A 24,978-nucleotide genomic window follows, 5' to 3' on the forward strand; every position below is an offset into this window, starting at 1 on the left:
AGCTTTCAAGGCGTTAAGAGCCAAATCACAGATTCAATTATGATATATCCCTGTATGGATTGAATTGACTAATTCTGCTCTGGAAAAAGTTCAGGCATTTTTCTTGAGTTGTATTTTGGGCTACCTAACTATGTAGGATATGCAGCCATGTGTTTGGAAATGGGTAGGATTTGTGAAAACCAGAGCATGGGCCCAGGCACTACAATTCTGCTTATGTCTGTATTCTTTTTCCATCAGGATCTAGCTTTGTATATTTATGCTAACAGACACACATTCTAGTAAAAGGTACTATGTAATTTACATAAGATTAAGTCAGTTGGAGTTTTGTTCAAACCTCTTCTAATGTGTGACCAACAACAAGCTTCTAAACTTCTGATTCAGAGGTTATATGGTACTGGAACACAGGAACTATACTCTGCCACTAACCGAACTTGTTCTTCCATGGCCTGTGGGATTCTGCTAATTTATGGTACCTCACCTACTTATCTGACATCTCCTAAGAATATACAAGCTTGGAGAGCACTCATACTTGTAAAACATAATGCTCAGCCAACAGTTGTACTTCATGGCAGATTTCTGAAAATTCCATTTCAAAGCAGATTGTGACCATGTAAGGTGGAAGTCCCTGAAACTCTGTACTCTTGTATTGTAATTTTTACTCTGATTTGAGATGTTGTATGATTTATCATTATCTGACTAACTTCCCAGGGCATCCAGATAAAAGATTGGTAGTCAATTGTCTATCAGATAATGTCCCAGAAATCACTGAACAGGTGGCTATTTTTTTTCTAATTACCATGTGTACAAGAGCTCAGCTGAATGACTATATTAGCTAAAGTGAAGAAATTGTAGCCTGTGCCCTGCCATTTGTGTCTTTGTATTTTAACCTGAATGGCTCCAATGACTGTGATAAAGAGAAGAACGCACATCAAATACATGTGGCTGTACTCTTGCTTTCCTGCTGTCCTTTTGCTGTCATGAGGGCTAGAAACCTGCCTTAAATGAACATGTAGGGCCCTTGGGAATCTGATAAGGCCTTGGGGTGGCCTGTGTTGCTCCTCTTCACTTACTCTGGAACACTTTTGTGTTAGCAAAGCTGGAAGAAAGCCCAAATGACCAGTCTCCCATCCTCCAAGGGATTAGAAATTCTTCCATTAGCCCTGTAGAGGGTTTTCATCTTAAAACCTGATGCTGATTCCAAAATGAAACTTCAGCTTGAGATTGTGAAATATATCTAGAAAATAAGCAGCCTTTCAGACCCACAGCCCTTCTAATCTTGTGCTTCCTGCACTACTAGGATGTGGTTATCGAAGCTCCTTCATCTGGAGACATAGACCAGCCTTCCCCAATCTGGAGCTCTTCAGATGTGTTGGGCTGCAACTTCCATCATCCCCAGTCAGCATGGCAATGCTGGCTGGGGATGACAGGAATAATAGTTGAGCACATCTGGAGAGCACCAGACTGGGGACAGCTGCGTTAGATGCACCAAGCTACGAGCTGCCATCATTACACAAAAAGAAGAGAGCTTTGGTCATTCCTGCATGTGTGTGTGTGTGTGTGTGTGTGTGTGTGTAAACTCTGGTGTGAAACTTTAGGGTCCCTGTTCCCCCCAATAATATTATGAGATGTTTCAAGAGAACTTAACAAATTCTGTGCCGAGGTATTAACTTGTTGAGGATAAGAATATGCTCTTTGTTACCCAGTGTTCTAGCTTTTGAAAGCCCTTTTTATTCCAGCACTTATAAAAACAAATGGAGGCTTGCTGGGGAGCCTTCATGCCAGATGCAGCACCACCTTGAATGTACCGAGGCGCTGTTTGTCAGCTGGTATTTGTGATATGATTTAAGCCCCATCTGTACTACAGCCAGCCCTATGGAGTTTATACTAGGGCAGAGTGGGGGGACTCTTTAGAAAAGCCTGGAAGGAAGCAAATGTACAACTGAACCAACCTATATAATAAGGAATGTGTGTGAGAGTGAGAACGCTTGACCGACTGGGGGTTCTCATTCCGTTGCTGAGGCTTTCATCCTGAGCCTGATTGCCATCTATGTTTAAAAACAAATGATCAAGGAAACCTGAAATCTGGACCAAGAAATGCTTGGAAGATGGCCCTTCTTGTTGTGTGAGTAAAACGACAAACCAAGAAATGTCTTTGGGTGTTCTAAAGTATGAAACTGTGTGCTGATACATGAGCAATCAACCTTTTTCCTTTGACAATAAAAGCAGCTTCTTCCACCATCCTGAAGAACTGCAATTTGAAAATGAAATGAACAGCACAGCCCTGTGAGTCCTACCTTGGAATAAGGTAGTTCCCACTGTATTCAATGGGACTGACTTCCACATTCACTAGATTTTAGGATCGCAGCTTAAAGTTAACCATCTTCAATCCATTGCACTCTCCTGTGATGATAATTGTTGTGATAAGATCAGGTATGTGTTCGGTAAATTTCTATGCTACTTTTCAGCACAGGTTTTCCAGGGCATTGGTACCCTGAAAAAAAATGCAATAGAAATACGAATGGTAAAACAGTAAAAGAACAAGAAGAGTAGAACTTTACAATAAAACCCAGCAGAAAGCATGAAAGCATTAAGCCAGCTTGTCAGTGTACTGAAGAGTCTGGGAAAATAAGGAAAAGTCTTCACCAAAATGGCATCAGCATCGGTGCCCTGTTGGCTTCTCTGGGGAGGACATTCTAAATAGGAGATGCTGCAACTTTGACCACTGCCTGCCTGACTTCTGATGGCAGGGAGATTCAGGCCTGGTTTGCACATAATGCTAACCCATCGTTTAGTTAACCCATGGTTTGTTCTACCCAGGGTTTCTCTGGCAGATGATTGAACAAACTGCAGTTTGTTTTCTCAATCCCTGGGATTTTTGTTTCCCATCTCCTCCACTTGCTCCCTCTCTGTATCCCAAATGCCTTTACATCACTGTAGTTAGGGATGTTTGGGAAATTCATTTCAGTTCATTTTTATCAGGATTTACCCAATTCACACCTTCTGAACTGAACATGGACTAAGATACAATCTGCAGTTGAAGTCTGTATAGTTCCAAGCTTGCAGTGTGATTTGTGTACCCCCCCCCAATGTGTTTGACAGCATGTGTACATTATACTTGAAAAATGTACATTAAAATGTGTAGTTTTTAAAAATGCACACAAATACTCTTTAATCAATGGGAGAGGAATGCATACATGTCAAAGATGTGCACAATTGATGAAAACATTTGGAAAAATACACATAAAATATGCATGGATTTTCATGTGAAAAGAAAAAAAACAAAGCAATCTGATACAGATTTGAATCGGAATGAGTTTTGAGACGGAATTCGGAGAACTTCAGTGAGCTTGAGTTTTGCTCATCCCTACTGGCATGATCACTGCCTTGTTGTGGCGAAGGGGCTTGCGTAACTCAGTGAAGCCATAAGCTATGCTGTGCAGGGCCACCCAAGATGGACAGGTCATGGCAGAGAGTTCTGACAAAATGTGGTCCACTGGAGAAGGAAATGGCAACCCACTCCAGTATTCTTGCCAAGAAAACCCAATGGAATGCTCAAAATCCTACAAGCTAGGCTTCATCAGTATGCGAACCAAGAACTAAGTACAAGCTGGGTTTCGAAGAGGCAGAGGAACTAGAGATCAAATTGCCAACTTCCGCTGGATCATGGAGAAAGCAAGAGAATTCCAGAAAAGCATCTATTTCTGCTTCATTGACTATGCTAAAGCCTTTGATTGTGTGGATCACAACAAACTGTGGCAAATTCTTAAAGAGATGGGGGTACCAGACCACCTTACCTGTCTCCTGAGAAACCTGTACGAGGGTCAAGAGGCAACAGTCAGAACCAGAGATGGAATAACCAATTGGTTCCAAATTGGGAAAGGAGTACGACAAGGCTGCATATTGTCGCCCTACTTATTTAACTTATATGCAGAGTACATCATGAGAAACGCCGGGTTGGATGAATCACAGGTCGGAATTAAGATTGCCGGGAGAATTATCAACAACCTCCGATATGCAGATGATGCCACCCTAATGGCAGAAAGCGAAGAGTATCTCAAGAGCCTCTTGTTGAGGGTGAAAGAGGAGAGTGCAAAAGCTGGTTTGAAACCATAAAAAAACTAAGATCATGGCATCTGGCCCCATCACTTCCTGGCATATGGAGGGGGAAGAAATGGAAGCATTGACAGATTTTATTTTCATGGGCTCCAAGATCACCGCAGACAGTGACTGTAGCCATGAAATTAAAAGACGCTTGCTCCTTGGGAGGAAAGCTATGGCAAACCTAGACAGCATAGTAAGAAGCAGAGACATCACCTTGCCGACAAAGGTCCGTCTAATCAAAGCTATGGTTTTCCCAGTAGTAATGTATGGCTGTGAGAGCTGGACTATAAGGAAGGCTGAGCGCCGAAGAATTGATGCTTTCGAACTGTGGTGCTGGAGAAGACTTTTACGAGTCCGTCTGGACTACAAGGAGGTCCAATCAGTCAGTCCTAAAGGAAATCAACCCTGAGTGCTCATTGGAAGGACAGATACTGAAGCTGAAGCTCCAATATTTTGGCCACCTAATGCGAAGAGAAAACTCCCTGGAAAAGACCCTGATGCTGGGAAAGACTGAAGGCAAAAGGAGAAGGGGACGGCAGAGGATGAGATGGCTAGATAGCATCACTGATGCAATGAATATGAACTTGAGCACACTCCGGGAGAGAGCGCAGGACAGGAAGGCCTGGCGTGCTATGGTCCATGGGGTCACGAAGAGTCGGACATGACTGAACGACTGAACAATAACAAAGAGCAGGTTGGGTTTTTTTTTACCTCTGTTGCCTGCTGCCTCTGTAGCCTGGCAAAACAACCCATGAACAATCCACAATTCTGAGTTCACATGTCATAGCAACCCATGGCTTAAACAAGCCAGACTTTACAACCCAACAAAAACCATGGGTTCTCACTAACCTGGTTTGAACTATTAAACAATCCATAGTTTGTGGGTTGTTTGGGAGTGCACAGGAGTGAGCTGGTTCCCTCCCGCTCACGCAGTTCCATTTTCAATAACCCAGGAATGGGGTATTCCTGGGTTGTTCTGTGACACGCAAATCTGAAAACCCTGGGTTGTTTAGGGGTTAAACAACCCAGAGTTAACCCATGGTTTGTTGTTTGGTTAACTTTGGAGTGTTTAACCTCTAAACAACTCAGAGTTTCCAGGTGTAAGATAGCTATCACCTCAGTAAGCTGGCTCAGTTTGTTTGCAGTTTTTGCATTTTATAAGATTGCCCTGATGGAGGAGCCACAGTCTCCAAAATGCATTGGCTTAAAGTAAACAAATCACACTTTCACACCTCTGAGAAGTTGCTCTCGTTGGCCTTTTTGTCAACCCCTAAATACTCCAGAGTTTCAGGTTTGCACATCACGAAACATGAATGAGGGTTGCTAATTGAAAGCAGAAGTGACAAGCAGGCAAGTGGCAGCACCCGCACCCCCCTTCCCCACCAATTCCTGGGTGGTTACACAACCCAGGAATTGGCCGTGACATGTGAAACGGGTCTTTCTGGGTTGCTTGTGCTTAACAAACCATAGTTTGTTAGTGCAGCCTTTTTCACACATCACGACAACCCAGAATTCAACAACCCATACCATGGATCAGCGTTATGTGCAAACCTGGCCTCAGAGATAACTGTCATCACTGATGATGCCCAGGGAGTTGAAACAGATGTCATTTTTACTATAAGAGTGTGCATGTTCACCACTTGGTGGCTTCGGCCATGTCCAGAAGTAACTTGTATGTTGGTTCTTTGGCCACTTGCAAGCCAGGTTCAAGGGGCGGCTCATATATAGGGGGATACGTAGCAGAGGATCAGCCCAAACTATAGACTGCCATCAGTTGAGCGCTGGTGGGGCGTAAGAAGGCCTGGCTGCCTTTTCCCTGGCTTTACTTTGAGTAACTGAGTGTGCTCTCCAGCCATCTTTGGCAACACATTTGGAATATTAAAGCACACATTTAGCTAAAATGAAAACAGGACTAGCAAACTGTGGGCCCATTTTTAAAACTACTCCAGGAGGTGTTGAAAGGCTGCCTTGGTCTAATTATAGCTACTGTTAAATAATGTGTTGCAATAATTAATCATCAACGCTGCTTATAAGGGAAGGGGAGCAGGCGAACGTGCTTGCAGCAGCAGCTGATGGTTTTAGTGCTTCTGTTTCCCTGAAGTCTGCAACTGGTCTTTTTTTTCCTGCTGGACGTGATGCTAGATGTAATTTTTCTGCTTTTCGAAAATCACAAATGCCCCTGTTCCCAGATACTAAGGCATATGAATAAAAGCAACAGGGCACTCTCTTCGATCCTGCTTTCTACCCCAATTCTTTTTTGCCAAGCTATTGTAGCTTTTACCTTGATGACATAATGTTTTTGTTTTAATCATATTAATTTAATCTCTCTTAGAGCGGCTTCCAGTGGCATTAGTTGATCCTGATGCATTCGATGAAGCAGGCTGTTGCCCTACGCACACTCATGCTACTGTAACTTGAACAGCAGGTCTGGATTAACCGTTATGCAAAGTACTCTGCTGCTCTGATTGGGAAGTAGTTTTTCAGTCAGGCTTTTGTTTTAAATGGTTGTGGTCACACATTTCCATAGCCTCATGATTCTCAATCGTGAGGAGGGGGGTGGGAGCAGGCAATGGTTAAGGTAGACATGGGTGCCATCCAGCCAGGTGTTGGAGCACCTTTCTTGAATTGTGGGCCTGAGTGGCCTGGATACAAAGGCAGCGCAGCTGTAGGGCAACATACGGCACTGCTTCAGGAGGTAGGGAGTGACTTTACCCTGGCCCCAGGGACTGGTCTCGAGGCATACAATGCAGCCACCTCACTGAAGCTAAGCAGGACTGAGTCTGGTCAGTACCTGGATGGGAGGCCTTGTAGGAACCCCAAGCACACCACCTTGGGTTCCATGATGGAAGAAAGCCAGGGTATAAATGTAATAAATAATAATAAGTGAAAGGTGGCCCGGTGAGGAAGATAGTCCATTGGAAAATTCTTCCACCGTGCTGAAATGAAAGATCAAGGGAACTTCACAGTGGCATGTGCCCCATGTTTAGTGCAAGAGTTTGTGTGTGTGTGTGAGAGAGAAAGCATGCATCCGGCTGGCCTCCTTGGCGGCAGTCTTGACATTTGGCCTCAGTGTGTTGTGCCTCGGTGTGAAATCAGCAACTGTCACCATAAGGCCCCTTGGCTGATCTGGAAGCAAGGAAAAGAACTGGAATCAGCAGCAGCAGGGCTGAGCCATGGGGTTTAGCACTGAGCAAGGCCAGCATTAAGCATACGCTGGCAAGAAGAGGCAGGGTGTCTTGGGTGTGCAAAGGCAGTAGCTGGGAGTGGCAAACGTGACTGAGCTGGCTGGGGCGGTCATGGGGACCCGGCCTTTTGGGGAGATTTTGTGGGGTGTGGGATGAAACTCTCTAGAGGTTTTGGGGTGGGGGAGCAAGTGCGCGGATGAAATGTCTGGGACCTGGACTTGGTGCTAGGCTTACAAGCTTGGGGACAAATGTAGAACTGACCTGCAGCTTATGTCTGTTGCCAGTAAAACACTGAAATAGCAAGCTGTGTATTTGAGCCCTGTGTCCTGAGCGGGGGCTTGTGGGGCAAGGTGAGCAGCCTCATGTTGCAAGCTGTCAGTTGGGCTTTCTTTGTGGCTGTCTTGGGCTAGATCTGTCTGAATGTGGCCCGCTAGGGTGAGGCTTGAGTTGGTCTGCTGGGATAATCGGCTAGTAGCAGTGGAGGCTGGTGGCTTTGATGTCAGTGGGGCAGTGAATCCACTCCGGGTTTCAGATAGAACTTAAAAGGAGCTATCCAAGGTGCATTGCCTTTGGATAGCTCTTTTAGAGTTCTGACTGAAATCTGGGGCAGATTCACCACCACACTGACATTGGAGCCACCAGCCTCCACTGGGTAGCAGTGAACATCATGGCCTCTATTTTAATCTACGTTTAATCTAGCATTATTCAGTGAACCAACCTGAAGAGTGTTGGTTTTTATTTAATATCTGCTTGCTGTCTTTCAGGCAAAACCCAGAAGCAACATTTGAAGTCTACGTTGAAGTGACCTATCCGACAGTAGTGGGCACAGGTACCGTATGTGGATTCTGTTTACGTGTTTTGGCTGAAACACTTTTACAGGTTTTTGGCAGAGTTACTTTGCTGGGGGCAAATGAGGATGAAAGTAACCAGGGACAGCTGAGGGTGTTCTTGAGCTGAACTTCTAACCCATTATTCATTCTCCACTAAGCCCATTTTTATTTCTGTGCTTCCAGTTGAGGAGAGCTGGCAAGTGTTTGGTTTCCAGCATCTAGTGCCGGTAGGGAGAAATGCCTTTTGTGTGAGGCATTACCACGAGCCAGGACTGACTGTCCTTCATGAAAAGGTGTAAGCAGCGCCCACAACTGGTTTTCCTCATAGCCAGCTCAAAATTTTGGTTGAACTAACTTAACTTCTTTAAATGTACAGCTCATCTTAATATGTTTATTGTGGTCTCTGTTGTTGTGTTTTGTGTGTGTGTCTGGGTCTTGTTCCTTTTTTGTATCTAAGGGCGCAATCCTATGGGGATAGGCAGCCACCTCCAAAGTCGGAGGTGACTGCCTATCCAGTGCAGGGCAGGAGCAGCGCAGAGGGGATCGTCTGCACTTCAGCCACCCTGAATTTGTGACTAGACAGCCGATTTCAGCTGTCTAGCTGTGGGAGGTTGGAGTGGGGGGCAGACACCGGACGATGCATAGGAAGCATTGAAACAGTACTTCCGCCCTCCCCACCCCACCCCCATTTTCACCGCTCCACACTCCTCTTACGAGCACGAAGTGTGGGGCCAATCTGTGCTGCCTATGAGGCAGTGTGGGAGGGGGTGGAGGTCGATTGTCAGGGAACTGACCTCGGAGCATCTATCCTATGGCCATCTAGCCACTGACTAGCAGCCATAGGATTGCGCCCTTAATGACTTTAAAACAGGCCTGAGCATCTTTGGGAGGTTTGGGGTCATTTTTGCTCCCTCCCCGCCCCCCACCCGGGCTGCACCTGTGGCTTTCTCCAGAATACAAATTTTAAAAAATTAAAAATACAAAAAATTAAAAATGACATCCGGAGTGCCCACAGGATTAAAATTGTCTTGTTTGCAAGCTAATTTTTACCCTTTTAATGGTCTGTAGTAACTACAAACCATTAAAAGGGTAACAAAGGGGCTACTCAGGAATTATTATTATTATTTACAATTTTGGGGGGCAGTATGTTGGCACCCCTGTATAAACACCCCTGTATTTTTTTAATTATCCATGTTGGCAACTTTTGGTGCTGTATGCAGAAAACTGGAATATAAATGGAAATAATAAATATTTTTCTGCTCTGTGTGAAAATTAAAGCATTGCAACACCTTGGACCAGGTTGTTCTAAGGATATGGAATGCAGGGAAGCATCCTGGCTCACTAGGCAGTTTCTCTTACTTGTTGTTATCATCAGAGCTTTTCACCATCATGCAAAATCAGTGTCTTCAAGCACTTCTCGCGTTGCTGCAAAAGCATTTCATTGTATATTGTAAGAAGAATAGGGGGATTTATTTATTTCAAATATTTACATATCACCCTTCATCAACAATTGATTCTAGGGCAGTTCCTAATAATGCAACAATAACAAGTAAAGCAGAGATAAATACAGCAGGCAAGACCTTACAGATGGATCATACTTACAAAGTCTGGGTGAATAAAAAGGTTTTCACTTGGCATCAAAGGTTACTAATGTGCGTGGTGGGCAAGTCTCTATGGGAAGAGCATTCCCTAACCAGTATGCGACAGCCAACAGAACTCCCTTGTCGATATCTTCCTTGCCTCCAGTGAAAAGGTCATATGTGGCAGCTTGGTATGGGAGTAGGTGCTCCTCCTGGTATACTCCCCTGTCCCTGAGCCTGTTTAATAACTCATCCTAGCTTCTTCCCATCTCCCCAAAGCTTGAAAAATTGGAGGAAGTATACATTGCCTTGTACAGTATTATTGTGTCTGGTAGTAATCTTTCCTTTTGAAGTTCGTTTGCGCATCCCTAGAGGGATTAATTCCCCACTGGGAGGAGGTGGGTTAAAGAGTGCTGAAACCTCTTTACAGGTTTTTAATTGGAGGGTTTAATAAACATTTTGTTCCATAAACTCAGAACGATTCTGTGGGAGTTTCATGCTTAGGGTACTTACAAAAAAAATTTTTTTAGTTAATGCTAAGTTTTCAACAGAGAAATAATCGGGTGGGGGGGCAGAAGCTATAGCTATAACTGAAAATGTGAGCAAAGGTTTCCACCTGATTTTATGCCTTCCTAACGGATGTTGCCTTGGGACTCAGCAACCTCAAAATATGGATAATTGTCCTTAGAGAGTACAGCTGTTCATATGGCTTGTCCCAATGGGGTTTGTGAACTAGAATTCAGATAGGATAGTCATGCTCTGTGAAGAAGATGATAGACAAAAGCATGCTGATAGCACCTACTCCGGGTTCTGACGTGCATGTGCAGTAGTGCAAGGAAGACTTTTGGAGTGGGTTGCCATTGGTCTCAAGAACAGAGGAAGGTGCCATGGCAATGGGGGAACACTGGAGAAGAGAGGCTTGGTGAGTTTGGGATTAGGGGGCATCTGATTTGGTCTTGGGCCACATGTTAAGTTACAGGGCCCTCCATCCAGGTTGTGTCTTGGGGGTTTACTCATCAACTCTCATGCTCTTTCACCATACAGTGGAAACATGATCATGAAACTTCATCTTCAGCTGCTCTTATTTACTTGGAAGGTTGTTGTAGAAGAAAACAAGCCACCCAGGCCCTTTATGTGAAGAGATGATCCCAAGCTGTGCTGTAACTGAAATGAAAGGAAGGTGCTAATAGTATGCAGAAGGGGCTGAGGGTGCCAAATTCACTGGTGTGTGTGTGTGTGCGCAAACTGCAGGCATCTTTTGCCTTTGAGAGTCAGCGGAGAGGGTGAGAAACGAGTTGGAAACTCTGGCCATTTTTATAGAGGAATTTCATCTTCGACTTGGGTGGTGGTGGCTGCTGGATAAAAACTACCTGGTGCTCACTTTGTGATTACAGGTGGGATGAAAGCAAAGAGGGATGTGAAATTTTCCCCTCTCTGTAATGTTGAAAGGTTGAGTTGGATGCCATGTTGCTGTTTGTCTCTTGGTTGCTGGTTGTTGGCATTTGGAGTACGTGTGTATGTATGCTTCTCTTTTGGAGTTGATGAAAAAGTTGAGGCTGCCTCTGGGGTAATCCCAGATGTCCCTAGCAATGTTGAAGCATTTTTTCCACCCCAAAGGGGAGTGAGTGACTGGTTTTCTTTTGCACATCTTTATTGTTGGAAAGAATGATGTATTAAGAGACCTGCTTGCATCTGAAGTCGTGTGTCCCTGCCAATGTCCTATTGTCTATTTCCAGCTGTGCCTGTGGATGTTTCTAAAACTCGATGCTATTGCAGATATGGTTTTCTAAATATTTCCCCAACACCACCTCATGGTCTGGCCTCTGAATGTGGAATGCTGCCATTACACAGCCAGTACTATTGATTTTTAAGCTTATATTGTAGTGAAACTGAACTTCGTACATAAAGCAAATTGGTCAATCAGTTGAGAAGACGGGAAAGAAGCTTTGGGGGCCAGTATCTATATCAGATATTGGACATTGGAATCTGTTCCCTTAATTATAAATTTTCTGCAAGTTTTAAACACACACACCTTTTGCCCTTGGAATATTTGATATGATACCCCTGGACATGTTATCACTTACATTCTCATAATAAATAGTAGAATCATTGTTATTCAGAGAGACTGAAAGTAACCTCATAAGAAGTCACACACTGCAGTGAGAATAAAAATCAGAGATACTGTCTGTTTCCCTTTTCTTTCCTTCTGCCTTCAAATTGCCTATTTTGTTTTCTTAAAGAAAGCTGCCATGTGTCATGGGCCAGAAATGAGCCGTTATCGGAATCCACTGATCTTTGAGACCTGTGCCAAAAGGCCTTCCTTGTTAGAAGGAGGAATGAAGAGGATTTGGGTACAGCTCTGTGGCTAATAGCCTAGAGGGAAAAGTGCATTTGTTAGTCTAAAATAACTGATCAAGATAAGTCACCAAAGCTGGAACATTTGAAAGTAAAAGGCTCACAAAAGTGAGAAATTTCTCCCTGTGTAGGAAGCTTTTGTATAGTGTGTGTGCGCGCGCGCGCGCTTGCCAAACGAGACATCAGAAAAGAGTGTTGGATCCTCAGCTTTGCCACGCAGTGAGCCAGAAGGCCCTTCTCTCCAAGGACCTCCTCTTTCATCTTTTTGTGAGAGCCACGTGCTGTGTGTTCAAGGAAAAGCTAAAATGGTTTAGTGCAGCTAAAGCCCTCCTTTCATTTCCCCCCCTTTAAAACACACACACATATCACGGTTTAAGTTAGAAACCTAAATGTGTTACATAGCACAAGGATGAAGTGATGAGCATGTTGCAGTTTTTAACAAATGTTCCCCAGGATTAGTAAAGGAAATGGCAGTTTCGGCTGCTTCTTTTTACAACAAAGGCATTTTAAAGGCCTGGCTGCTAAGTCTCACTGTGTGTTTCTTTTCTCTTCACCTAAACATACCACTAGGTTGAAAAGGGAGATGAATCTTCCAGGGGAAATTATTAACTCGGAGGGAGTTTATTATTGTTTGAGAGAATGGGCACATTTGCATTTGAACTGGCTCTGAGTGTAGTGCTTATCCATAATCTGGTTCCTGCTGGAAGCTGGCTGAGTAGTTGATGGAAGTACTTCATGATCTGTCCTCCATGTAGTAACTTCCTTATTTTTTCAGGAGATCACAAGAGCTCTGCCTTAACATTATCAAAGTTCCAAGTTCAGCTGGGAGATACTGCTGTGTATGGAGGCCTTAAAACACACACACACACACAACACTTTTCCTGTGGTAGGACTTCCAGAGGTGACAACAAAGTGAGAATTAGGCTGTTCCTTGTGCTTAAAAATTGGGCACAAATACAGTTCTTGGATTATGACCATAGAAGCTCTGCTGGATCAGGCTAAGAGTCCACCTAGTACAGCATCCTTTTTTATAATATTGCTCAGGATTCTTGGAAGCACACAGGCTGGACATGAAGGCAATAGCGCCTCTCACAATTGCTTTCCTGCAGTGAGTATTTAGAGCAGCTTTCCCCAACCCGACCCCCTCCAGATGTTTGGGACTACAACTCCTAGCATTCATGACCATTGGCCATGCAGGTCAGGGCTGAAGGGAGTTGAAGTCGAAAACATCTGGAGGGCACCAGGTTGGGGAAGGCTGATTAGAGGTATGCTGTATCTGTACATGGAGGTATGTCTCATTTAGCTAATATGGCAGTAGCTGCTGGCAGATGAAGTTGTCTATGAACATAAGAAGATACCTTACTGTGAGTTGGACCATTGGTCCATATAGTCTGATGTTGTCAACTCTCGAGTGCCAGCAGCTTTCCAAGGGACTTTCTGAATGTAAAGCGGGTGCTCTGCCACTGAACTATGGCCCCTCCCTGACATGACCCCCAGTCTGTCCAGTGTACAGCAGAGGATTCTGATGAAGATGAGCTATAGGCTACTTCCTTAAGGGTATGACAGTCAGTGCCTTATTCAGGGCCCTCCTGGCCAGAGGACACAGCCCTGCCATTGTCCTCTGGCTCAAAGGATGAGTCCCTGGCAGAAACTCCATCTCCCCAACCTCGCAGAGGTCTGACAGTAAAATCAGGTGAGGGCCCTTTAATAGTCCAGTCAGCTCCTCCAGGAGGGGCGGGCTGACCACACTACAGGTCTTGTTAACCTACATAAGGCTTCAGTTGGTTTTAGCTCCATGCTGAGACAACATTTCATATTCTCGTAGAATGTTCTAGCCACCAAGAGCCACTTGGAGCTATCCAAGGTCCTATTTTCTTCCTGCATTGATCTGATTGCCATCAGATGCTATCAGCTTCCTCTGTGAGCCTCAACCATAGAACAGGACACTCCCCTGATGGTCTAATCTCCTTTCCAGGGATAGGCAACCTGGTGTCCTCCAGATGTTTGGGGTTACAACTCCCATCAGCCCCAACAAGCCAGCCCAGTGGTCAGGAATTATGGGAGCTGTAGTCCAAACTTCCAGGGGGCATCAGGTTGTATCTGAAGCTGGACAAAACTGGACATTGAAATTGTCCCAGAGGGTAGATAACCCAAGAGGTAAGATGTCCTTTGTGGCTAAGACTGAGCTATGAACCAAGAAGTACTTATTAGCATAGTGTGCAATTAATTTATAAAACTTGCTGCCGCAAGGGTTGGTATGGCCTCTAGCTTCAATGGTGGCTTTAAAAGAGGGTTAGATACATTCATGGAGGGTGGGTCTACTAATGGCTGCTAGTCGTGATGGCGATATACAAGCTCCAGTTTCAGAGGCGTTGTACATCTGAATACTAGTTTCTGGGGGGCGAAGGCAGAAGAAGGCTATTGGCTTTATGCCCTTCTTATGGGCTTCCTAGAGGCATGTGGTTGGTCACTGCAGGAGACAGGATGCTGGAACAGATGGGCCATTGGTCTCCAAAGCTGTTTCTACATAAGCCCCCTGTTTAAATCTTGATTCTACCCTAAATTGACTCCTTTTTCATATGAAGGGAATCTTTTTCAAATGAAGGGCTCTTGACCCACAGGAAAACTTAATTATACATGAATGAAACTTATCAGTTTCAGTTTCTCTGCTTCTCATTTTTCCAATCTTAGGTTTGGTTCATCTCGAATTTTGGGAATTTCTCCAGTGTTCGGTCTGTCTTGAATGCTGAGGGTTTTTTTTTTTTTTTTAAATTGCCTGAAAATTCAGAAGCATTTTTGTTTCCCTAATATACACATGTTTGTACACATGTTTTAAAATTATTGGAGAACTCTACCACAACATTCAAAGGAGTGTGAATTTTGAATGATAACCGACTTTCAGTACGCGCAGTGGTTCAAAACTGAAATTAGGTAAATTCACTTTAAAATGTGAACTGAATGAATTTTGCCCCCATCACTGGGTGAAACCCAGACCAAACGTGGGTAGTTAGCAGCGTTGCAAGATACCTCTCTCTCTGTGCCACCTCATCCTGTCTGTACCTCCGTCTTGTGCACAGACATGCATGCACAAAATGGAAGAGGAAATAGTTCCCAGAGAGGCCGTTCAGAGAGCAAGAGTGGGCCTGCAGCCAGATGATGCTCAGAGCTTCATGAAATCAGGTTGAAAGCCCATGCTCCCCAGCACAGCCATCACTATTCTCTCAGCCTTAGCCTCCCATCTGCAATATAGGTCTAACTGACTTGCCTTACAAGACTGTTGTTGGGTTTATTGAGATAGCATTCCTTGCTTTCAACGTGGAAATGGCAAGTACTGTAATCGCACCATGACCACTTCCTGCCTGAAAGCAACTTTAGAAGTTTTGCGTGCAGTGGTCCTGCCCATGGGAAGTGGCCTTATATCACACCATGGGTCCATCTAGCCTAGAATCGTTGACACCGAGTGACAGTGGCTTGCCAGGGTTTCAGATTGGAATCTTTCCCAAGCCTACCTGGAGATGTTGGGGATTGGACTGGGGACTTTCTGCATGCAAAGCAGGAGCTGTGTCACTGAGCCATTGCCTCTCCTGTCAACTTGGAGAGGTGGTGGTTCTTAATGCCGTGGCCATGTGGCAAGGAAACAGAAATTGGCAAGCGTCTGGCAAGGAAACTGCCAGACCCTTGCATCTGCTCAGAAATCAGAGGGGTGTAGTAACATAAATGGGGTGGTTGTGGGGAGCAAAAAATGCTGCTGGTAATTGTTTTCACTTTTAATTTTCTTACCAATAGCACTACGTTTTTGGTGTCTTTCTGCATTCCAGTGATGTTCCTCAGGAATCTAGAATTCAGAGTAGCTTTCTTGCTGCTGACTGTTTAACCAGAAAGGGGGACCTCTGTGTAGAACTGGTCTTGGTCACAAGACTTTTATTTTTTTTACACGAAGTGGAAAATCTCCTTTTGTTGATTTTTATATTTTTTAAGAGAGCTTGACATCTTCATCAAGTTCACAGTGGGCCGGCTTTGTTTGCTTTCTGCTGAATGCTGGATAAGACTACCCCCCCCCCCGCCCCGTCCATTGTTTCGTGCAGTAAGGACGGGCCTCGCAGTGGCTGAGGTAGTTTGGCGGGGGGGGGGGGCTAAACCCACAATATGGTCATTGTCTGGTGCTGAATAATTGTGGCTGCTTTTTGTACAAGCAGAACGAAGGCTTTGGCTTTGAACAGATTCCTTCTTAGCATGAAAAGAGACTAATCCATGTAAATACTGGCCAGAAATAAAGCTTTACAGAAAAAGGGAAAGGCAGCTAAGCAGGAGGTCAGAGGTCAGCAATTTAACCTTTGACCTAACAAATAAGAAGCATGAAAGTTCCTGAATTGGTTTACAAAGGCAAACTCCTGTGATCTGTCAGTTTTTCTTTTCAGAATGGAGATGGGCGAGAAATCTGACAGCTAGTACCTCCTTAGCGGTGTGTTGAAATTTCACTGCTAAGCTTGAAACTTCTTAGCAGGGTGAAATTTACTTTTTAATGCTTTAAAAAAGGAGAAAAGTTATTCATGTTCTCTCACTGCCCTATGTTTGTTTTTTTGTCTCTTAAAATGGTTTCCCATGCATTTAGGGAGGGCTTACGTCACCAAGTAGAATGAAGAGATTCCACTTCAGATCTTGTTGAGTATTTGGGAAGGCTGAAGTATTAAGGATCTGCTGATGAAGCACTTTTTGCAATTAAGTGCTTGTTAACAGGCTCTTTTAAGAATTGGGAGTTGCACTGAAATAAATAGAGGCAAACAGATTTTTCTTTTGAATAGTCGATGGATTGTATGGCTTTGGTAAAAAGGTTTAATTTAAAGGTATGGTTTTAAACTCTTGTCTCCTTCTCATTCACAAAATTTGCAAACAGTTTTCCTTGTTTGTGCTTATTTAATCACAACAGGTAACCTTGTTAATGAGTGTTAATTTTTTGCTTAATGCATCTGAAGTTAGCTGTTATATCTCACTATAGAGAATTCCGTGACTGGGGAAGAACTTTAATTAGAGAGTCATTGAGATTATAAAGAAACAATTAACTAATGACTTTAAAGCAAGACTCCCCATAGATTAATAAGGACAATGATTAAGATGTTTCACTTCATGCTGTAGAACCATATTCTGTTTTTGACTCCTATGTCCATCCACTACTTGGAGCACAGCTGCTTGGAGACACTGCATTATGGATATTTCTGGAGCTCAGCAAATCCAAGTCTGTATAGTATTTGCTAGTGTAGACAGAGAAAAAAATACTAGCCTATGCTAGTTATATCATAAAAATGCCATACTCGAGTGAATAATACTACGGTCTATAAAAAGTGCAGTGTTTTAAAAAGTGACAGTGTGTACAATTTGGGCAAAATGAACAAACTGGAGCATTCTTTGGTTATGGAAAAGTTAATTGGAAACACAGCCCTACATTTTTATTGTTTTAATACTTGGTAACAGTAGGTCACAGACGAATTCAGACTATACATTTCGTTTGTCTTAATGTCACAGCTAACCTGTGGTAACCTTTGTGGTCTGGGGTTGCCCATGAGGACGGCCTGCTCTCATGCAGAATGCAGAGGTCAGCCTCCAGGTGGTTTATTTTCTCCCAGCACCAGACATGGGGAACCTGTGGCCCTCCAGTCGTTGTTGGATCCAACTGCCATCATCCCAACTAACATGGCTAATGGTCAGGGCTGTAGTCCAGCAACATCTGGAGGGCCACTCATGTCTAACTCCTTCTGTGGTTTCCTGTTGCCTTCTGGGTGCAGTTATGGTGTGTGGCTCTGGCCCTAAATATCTCAAGACTGATGTACTCATGAGATCATCTCTTCTTGTGTCCCAACGGGCTCTCTGAATTTCACACTGAATGGCCTCTAGGAATGTCATCAGTGCACCAAGTTACAGTCTTATTTACTTACTTACTTACTTACAATATTTATATACCGCTGCACATCAGAAGATTTCGGAGCGGTGAACAACATGGTAAAAGAATAAAACAGCAGGTTAAAAGAGTTAAAACATTAAAAAAAAAGACATACCCGAACAAAGTGGAATTTAACAAACCACAGCTGGTCATGCAAGGAAGGACTCTTGAAATAACGTCTTTAGGAGGCGCTGGAAGGAACACAAGGTTGGCACCTGCCTGACCTGTAAAGGCAGGGAATTTCACAGGAAGGGGGCCACCACACTGAAGGCTCTTTTCCTGGTGGACTCCAACCAGGCCATGGGTCCATGTGGAACCACCAGGAAAATGCCCTCTGATGACCTCAGTGACAGGGCAGGTTGGTAAAGAAGGAGGCGCTCTCTCAGGTATCCTGGTCCCAAGTTGTTTAGGGCTTTGTACACTAGTACTAATACCTTAAACCTGGCCTGGTAGCGACTAGGCAGCCAGTGCAGTTCCCTCAGCAAAGGATATACACACTGAAAAGGGGCAGCTCCCGACAACCGCCAAGCTAAGGCATTCTGCACTAGCTCCAGCTTCTGGACCAGCCTTAAGGGCAGCCACACATAGAGCGCATTGCAGTAATCCAGTCTTGAGGTTACTAATGTCTGTACCACCATGGTCAGGCTATCCCTTATGCACATAGTGAGAGGTCCCACAGCTCTGAAGTTCCCTTTCCCCAGAACTTTTTTTTTTTTAAAGGTTGCAACCCTTTTTTTAGATAGTCTTTGGTGGCAGAGTCTAACGCTGGTGTACTGGGGGTGAGAGAATGTTTAGCACTTTCTAAAGGTATTATTGTTAGAAGAATTTTTAATCTGCTCTTCAGGTGAAATATGCTCCTAAGGGTAGCTTACAAAGATCAATAATAAGATGGCCCAAACCCTTGAATTTACAATAAAAATGACATGACACAAAATGGAAAGGGATTGGGAGGAGGAGGGGGAAAAGCAAGCTCATGGAGCACCAGTTCTTGGTTGCAAAGTTCTTATGATGACCAGATAGAATAGAAACGGTTGAAGCAGAGGAGGAGCCAGGTCTTCCGGGTCCCCGCTTCCCGTCTCTCTAGCCTGATGGAATGGCTGCTGTTAGTTGACACCTGAACTGAGATGTACTATCAGTTTTCCAAAGTCACTGGGATATAATTAACCCTGCTGTCTCCTGTGTCCTTTCACTGGAGAAGCTGGGATAGGCAGAAGGCAAGTTGGACGGAGCTATGGTTTGCTTGGCAAGCAGGAGCCATGGTAGGGCCTGCTTGCATGTCTCACGTCTGCCACCAAAAGGAAACCAGCGATGCAGTCTGTTTGTCTCTCTGTAGTTCTTTGTGGATTTTTGATAGCAGTTTGAGGATTTCTGTGTTTGTTGCCAAGGTCAGAGGATGGCAAAGGTTTCGTTCTGTAAGTGTTTAGAAACTGTTGTTAAAAATTCCCCCCAGAAACGTTTCCCCCTTTATCCTGAAGAGAGAGAGAGGGAGAGAATGAATGAATGAATGAGTGGATAAAGACAAATATCTCTTCTTTGAAGTATATATGATGACTGAAATGAGGAGGGCAAAAGAAATCCATAAAACACTTAAAAGTGCCTTGAACAGCTGCTTCTCCCCTAAAATGCCCCTCTCAAAGATTGTATGTGTGGCGTGGGGGTGGGGGAAGAGACAATATGAGTTTCAACTCTTGATTTTATAGCAAATAGGGTTTATGTATTAAAGTTAGGATATGTTGTGAAAACATTTAATGTGAGAATTTTGTAGGGAGTTATGTGAAAAGGAATAGGATGCTGGTGCCCGCATTGAGTGTTTGCACATTTTTCACCATGTGTGCAATGACTTGCAGTCTTCAAAATTGCTTGTAATTTTTTGTTATTTATGAAGAAGCATTTTAAGGGCATAGTATTGCAGGAAGGGTGGAAGCTCAGTGGTCGAGCACATGCTTTCCGTGCAGATGTCCCTGGTTTAGTCGGCATTTCCGGGAGGGCCTGGGAAAGAAAGACCCCTGATTGAAACCCTGGAGAGCCACTGCCAGTGTCGACAATATCAAGCTAGTTGGGTCATAGCCTGATTCAGTATAAGGCTGCTTCCTAGCTTCCTGTGTTTGCCCATTGACTTCTTACTAGATTCAGAAAGTTCTGTATTCTGAAATGCTACAATCCATATTAGAGTAATACCTTTATTAGGCCAACCAAAAAGCATGACACTAGTAGGGATTTTGGCAATTTTCCTAAGGCCAGCACACCTACCTTTGCTTTTTGTATGCTGAGGCTCTCTTTCCATGGAGTACAAAACTACAACATTCTATCACTGGAGTTCCTAAAGGTGTGCAAAATATTTTACACCTCTGCTTAAGGGACACTAGGTGGACTCCAGAGTTTGTGTCAGAGCACAGGTAGAAGGTGTGTCTTTTAGAGATGCAAGTACCGCACTGAAAGTCTACTGGCAAGGAGCATGGCCATTAATCCTGTTTGTTTAGATGCTGTACCTAAAAGCGCCCATCTCAATTGTGAGATCCTTTCTAAAATTGGAAATGTCAGCACTTCAGTAGTTCAGGATACCCCCATGAACTGCATTGTGCCTCTTCTGTTCTCCCCTGCCCCCTCCCCCAGTTTGATAACTTGCCAGAGGAGTATCCTGAAATCAAGTTTGCCATGTGCAGCAGCTTAGAAGCCTAGCTCATTCAGCTGCTGCCAATTACGGAATCTTACCCTAAAGTATTGTTTGAAATGAAGCGTCTTCCTTTCATGCCTAATGGAGAGGGCTGTGAGCTCCGTGGAGTGCCCTGTGGGTAGTCTTTAACTGGGTATTTGCGATAACATGTGAAAATAGGTTGGAAAATCTCTTTTTTTTCCAGTGGTTTCCCCTTCATAACTGAAGCATTAACCAAGCAATTTATGGGATGGTTAAGAGAAATGTTACAGTAAGAGAGAAGCTCTTACTGAAAGCTGGAATTTGCTGATTGCCCAACTCAGATGGCTGGTTTTGCGCCAGTTAGCTAACTTACCATAAATGGGGCTTTAAAAATCAGTACTCTTAGGAGGCTTTCCTGTTGGGTTTAGGAGCACAAAAGCAGCTTCCTGCTTCCCCTTTGGCATTTATTTTTGCTAGATGAAAGTTTTGTGGTTTTAGGTCCACCACACAATGCAATCTGTCCAATGCGGTTTCCTTTACTTTGGGCCTGTGGATGACTTGATGGTGCCTTCATGGCAAAAATCTGAGTAGGAATGAAAGCAAACTGCGTAGTCTTGCACAGTTCAAGATTCCAGTCTGGCATAGGTCTCCTGTGTCTTGAATAGTCAGACAGATTGGAGAACATGGCCCGGTGTGGGTTCACCTTTCTTTAGGACCTGGCCTTGTGGAGGGTCTGCAGTTTGACTCTGTCCTGTACTCTACCCATGGCCCGGGTTTCCCAGTCCATTGATGAAGTTTGTAGGATGCTTGAACACTCAGCATGTTGTTGGGTAGGTGGTGAATTGAGGAAGTGAGAAATGCATGTGTTTGCTTTTGAGAGCTTCGGCTATCGGGCGGTATAGAAATGAAATGAAATGAATAAATTGGTGTGTATTTGGTGTTCCATGTTAAACAAGCAAAACCTTCAATTCTGCTAGGATTGGAATACACACCTGCCTGATAAGCCCGAAGAAGACTCCTCTAATCACACACAATTATTTAACTAGAACCAGTTAATAGCTGTTTGAAGTCCAACAGTGAAGAGTTGTAGCTGACAGTATAAATGCTTGTTCTAGTTGGAGCTTGCATAGGTCAAGGTCACCGCATTGAGTAGGCTATTTGTGTACGGCAACTCTTGTTTATTCGGTCAGTCACTTCCAACTCTTTGTGACTTCATGGACCAGCCCACACCAGAGCTTCCTGTTGGCCGTCGCCACCCCCAGCTCCCCCAAGGTCGAGTCCGTCACCTCCAGAATATCATCCATCCATCTTGCCCTTGGTCGGCCCCTCTTCCTTTTGCCTTCCACTTTCCCTAGCATCAGCATCTTCTCCAGGGTATCCTGTCTTCTCATGATGTGGCCAAAGTACTTCAGTTTTGCCTTTAATATCATGCCCTCAAGTGAGCAGTCTGGCTTTCTTTCCTGGAGTATGGACTGGGTTGATCTTCTTGCAGTCCAAGGCACTCTCAGAATTTTCCTCCAACACCACAGTTCAAAAGCATCTATCTTCCTTCGCTCAGCCTTCCTTATGGTCCAGCTCTTGCAGCCATAGGTTACTACGGGGAATACCATTGCTTTCACTATGCGGACCTTTGTTGTCAGTGTGATGTCTCTGCTCTTAATTAAGTGACATTAAGGGCATTAATTCATGTTTATCATCTGTGTTCTTTCCTTTATAAAACACAAGCTCTTAGGCCTTTTGTATATAATTTAATACAACTGTATGGAGGAAATTGATCTAGTTATTCAAAAGAGCTGTTTTGGGCTCTCATGCTGGGCTCTTGTGAGTTATGGACCTATCAAACAGTGAGCCAGGGATATCTCCTGAATGCCGTAATATGCTATTGTAAATTTCACAGTGTGGGTTGACGTGTTGCGATTGATAGCTTAGGTTTTTATTCCACTTTGTCAAGGCTTGAGGATGCTTACCAAATAGTAAGTGGAATCAAGGAAAGCAATTTGCACATGTGTGTATGTGTGTGTTGGTGCTTGAAGGAAGAGTTATGCACAGTAACGAATGTGGTAAATCAGCCGTGACTAAGACAATAGGAAAGCATGCAGCATAGGTGAACATTGGTTTCTTCTTTTACCTTACCCTGAGTCAGGCCATTGAGCTATCTAGTTCAGTACTGTCTATAACAGCCTTCCCCAACCTGGTGTCCTCCAGATGTTTTGGATTTCAACTCTAATCAATCCCAGCCAGCAAAGGCAGTTTTCAGGAATTCTGGGAGTTGTAGTCCAAAATATCTAGGGGGTACCAGGTTGGGGAAGGCAGTAGGGGGCAATGTTTTTTCCCCTCATCAAGGGCTGTGTTCCCTTGGGGGTAATACTGTGTGTGTGTGTGTGTGAGTGAGAGAGAGGTTGCTGGCAGTGGGTGGGGCCAGAGACAACCACACTCTTAAGATCATCATCACTCCACACCATTTCTCTCTCTCCAGACTTTAGAGAGATGAGTGTGGCGTGGTGGTGATCTTAAGACAGAGAGTGAATATGGAGTGGTGTTTAGAGATGTGAAGCCTTAGGAGATGAGGCATCCATGAAAAACACTGCGGGGGGGGGGAACGCCTATGAACATTTTCTCTTCTGGAATTAGTAAAATGCTTTTAAAGGTTTTGTTCACTCAAAATGTGTAGGATGTAAGGCAATCTACAATGCTTGAGAGTGATGACTTCTGTGTGCACAGTAGTGTTGAATGAGTTGGACCCAGACTTAGGGCACAATCCTATGCATGTTTAAACAGAAAAAAGTCCTGCAACTCCCAGTGCTCCCCACTGCTTACTTAGAGTAGACCTATTAAAAGCAATGGGACTTAAGTTAGTCATGATAGTTCAATAGGTCTACTCTAACCATCACTAAGTCAGGATCCAAGCCAGTGTTTTCAGTGTTATAATATTTAATTTGATATCAAAATATACTGCTAGTCCTTAATATTGTCACTAAGATTATGGTTCTGTCTAAACAATATGTTTTCTTTTTACTGTAAAAATGTGTACTTTTTATTTTCAGTGTTCATTTTTCCTACTTTTCAAAATAGCTGAGATACATGTGCATTGGTGCATAGGTAGTTTGCAGCCCTCTCTTTCCAGTATTGGGGTATATTCACAATTTTGCTAGTACAAAACGAAGGCTGCAATCTGTATTCATCTATCTGGGAGACAGCCCCTTTGAACTCAAGAGGGTTTACTTCTGAGTAGACATGTATCGGATTACACTGCAAGGCATTTATACTTTTCAGGTTGTAATCGTGTCCATGCTTACCTGGGAGGAAGCTCTGCGAAACGGTGTGTGCTTTACTTCTGAGTAAACATATGTAGGATTCTTTTATGAAAGCTTCTTTGGGTGTGTTTTTACCCTAAAAGGGGCCTAGAGAAATAATCACATTTTAAAAACTACTCCGTAAATTTAATAAATATGCCAAATTTTACTATTTTTTGTATAGTAGCTAAGTTATAAATGATGCATTTTTATGTTGTTAAAGCAGTAAAACATGTTTAGGTTTGGTAGGAGAGGTAACTATTACCTATATTTCAATGTTTCCCAAAATGTCTCTCTCCTGCAAAAAAACAACAACAAACACCTGGGGAAAAAACACCCCCACCCCCCTCAAAATTTCTCCTCTTCCCCTGCCCCACTTCATCTATCCATTCTCACACACACACATCCTCCCATCTCCCTACCCCTACCCTGTGATACTTTCCCAAAGCACTGATCTGGCTGGATCCACACTTGCCTGAAGGACTTCAATGTGATTTTGAAGGGCTAGAACCTGCCAGAGACACTGGGCTGTAGCTTGCCAATCTCTGGTCTGCAATGACTGGTTGTGGCTCACTGTTTCAGGCAGGAGTTTTCTAGCTGTACCTGGAGATGCTGCAAATTGAACCTGGGACCTTTTGCATGTCAGGTATGTGCTCTACTACTGAGCTATGGCCTGTTCCCCTAAAAGAGGGGTAGGCAACTTGTGGTTGTCCAGATGTTTTGGCCTACAATTCCCATCAGCCCTGGCCATCATAGCTTTGTAGGCTGAAACATCTGGAGGGACACAAGTTGCCCGCGCTTGCCTTAAAGGTACAAAAGACGGCCTGTAGCCATATTGACTTCCTTGTTCAGAAGTATATCAGTGAAGTTATCTCCTCAATATTTCCCCATCTTTTAGAAATGATGCAGGTGGATACAAGAGAAGGGATCTTTTTCATTGGCTTAGTGGTTAAGACGCTGAACTGCAGACCGGAAGATCGGCAGGACGGCAGTTCGAGACCCGAGTGCCGCGTGACGGAGTGAGCTCCCGTCTTCAGTCCCAGCTCCTGCCAACCTAGCAGTTC

At 44.0% G+C, this 24,978-nt stretch overlaps 1 protein-coding gene across 1 annotated transcript in view; it reads left to right on the forward strand.

Moving 5' to 3' along the window:
- DENND1A (DENN domain containing 1A) overlaps positions 1 to 24,978 on the forward strand; it is a 296,658-nt gene that overhangs the window by 19,418 nt on the left and 252,262 nt on the right. The window contains exon 2 of the mRNA XM_084820777.1: positions 8,051 to 8,115. Within this exon, the coding sequence (XP_084676903.1) occupies positions 8,051 to 8,115 (65 nt within the window). The remainder of the gene's footprint in view (positions 1 to 8,050; positions 8,116 to 24,978) is intronic.

The sequence above is a fragment of the Heloderma suspectum genome, chromosome 14 (genome assembly GCF_057233095.1).
Source record: "Heloderma suspectum isolate Gila_16-S chromosome 14, 16-S_ref, whole genome shotgun sequence".
Classification (NCBI taxonomy): Eukaryota; Metazoa; Chordata; class Lepidosauria; order Squamata; family Helodermatidae; genus Heloderma; species Heloderma suspectum.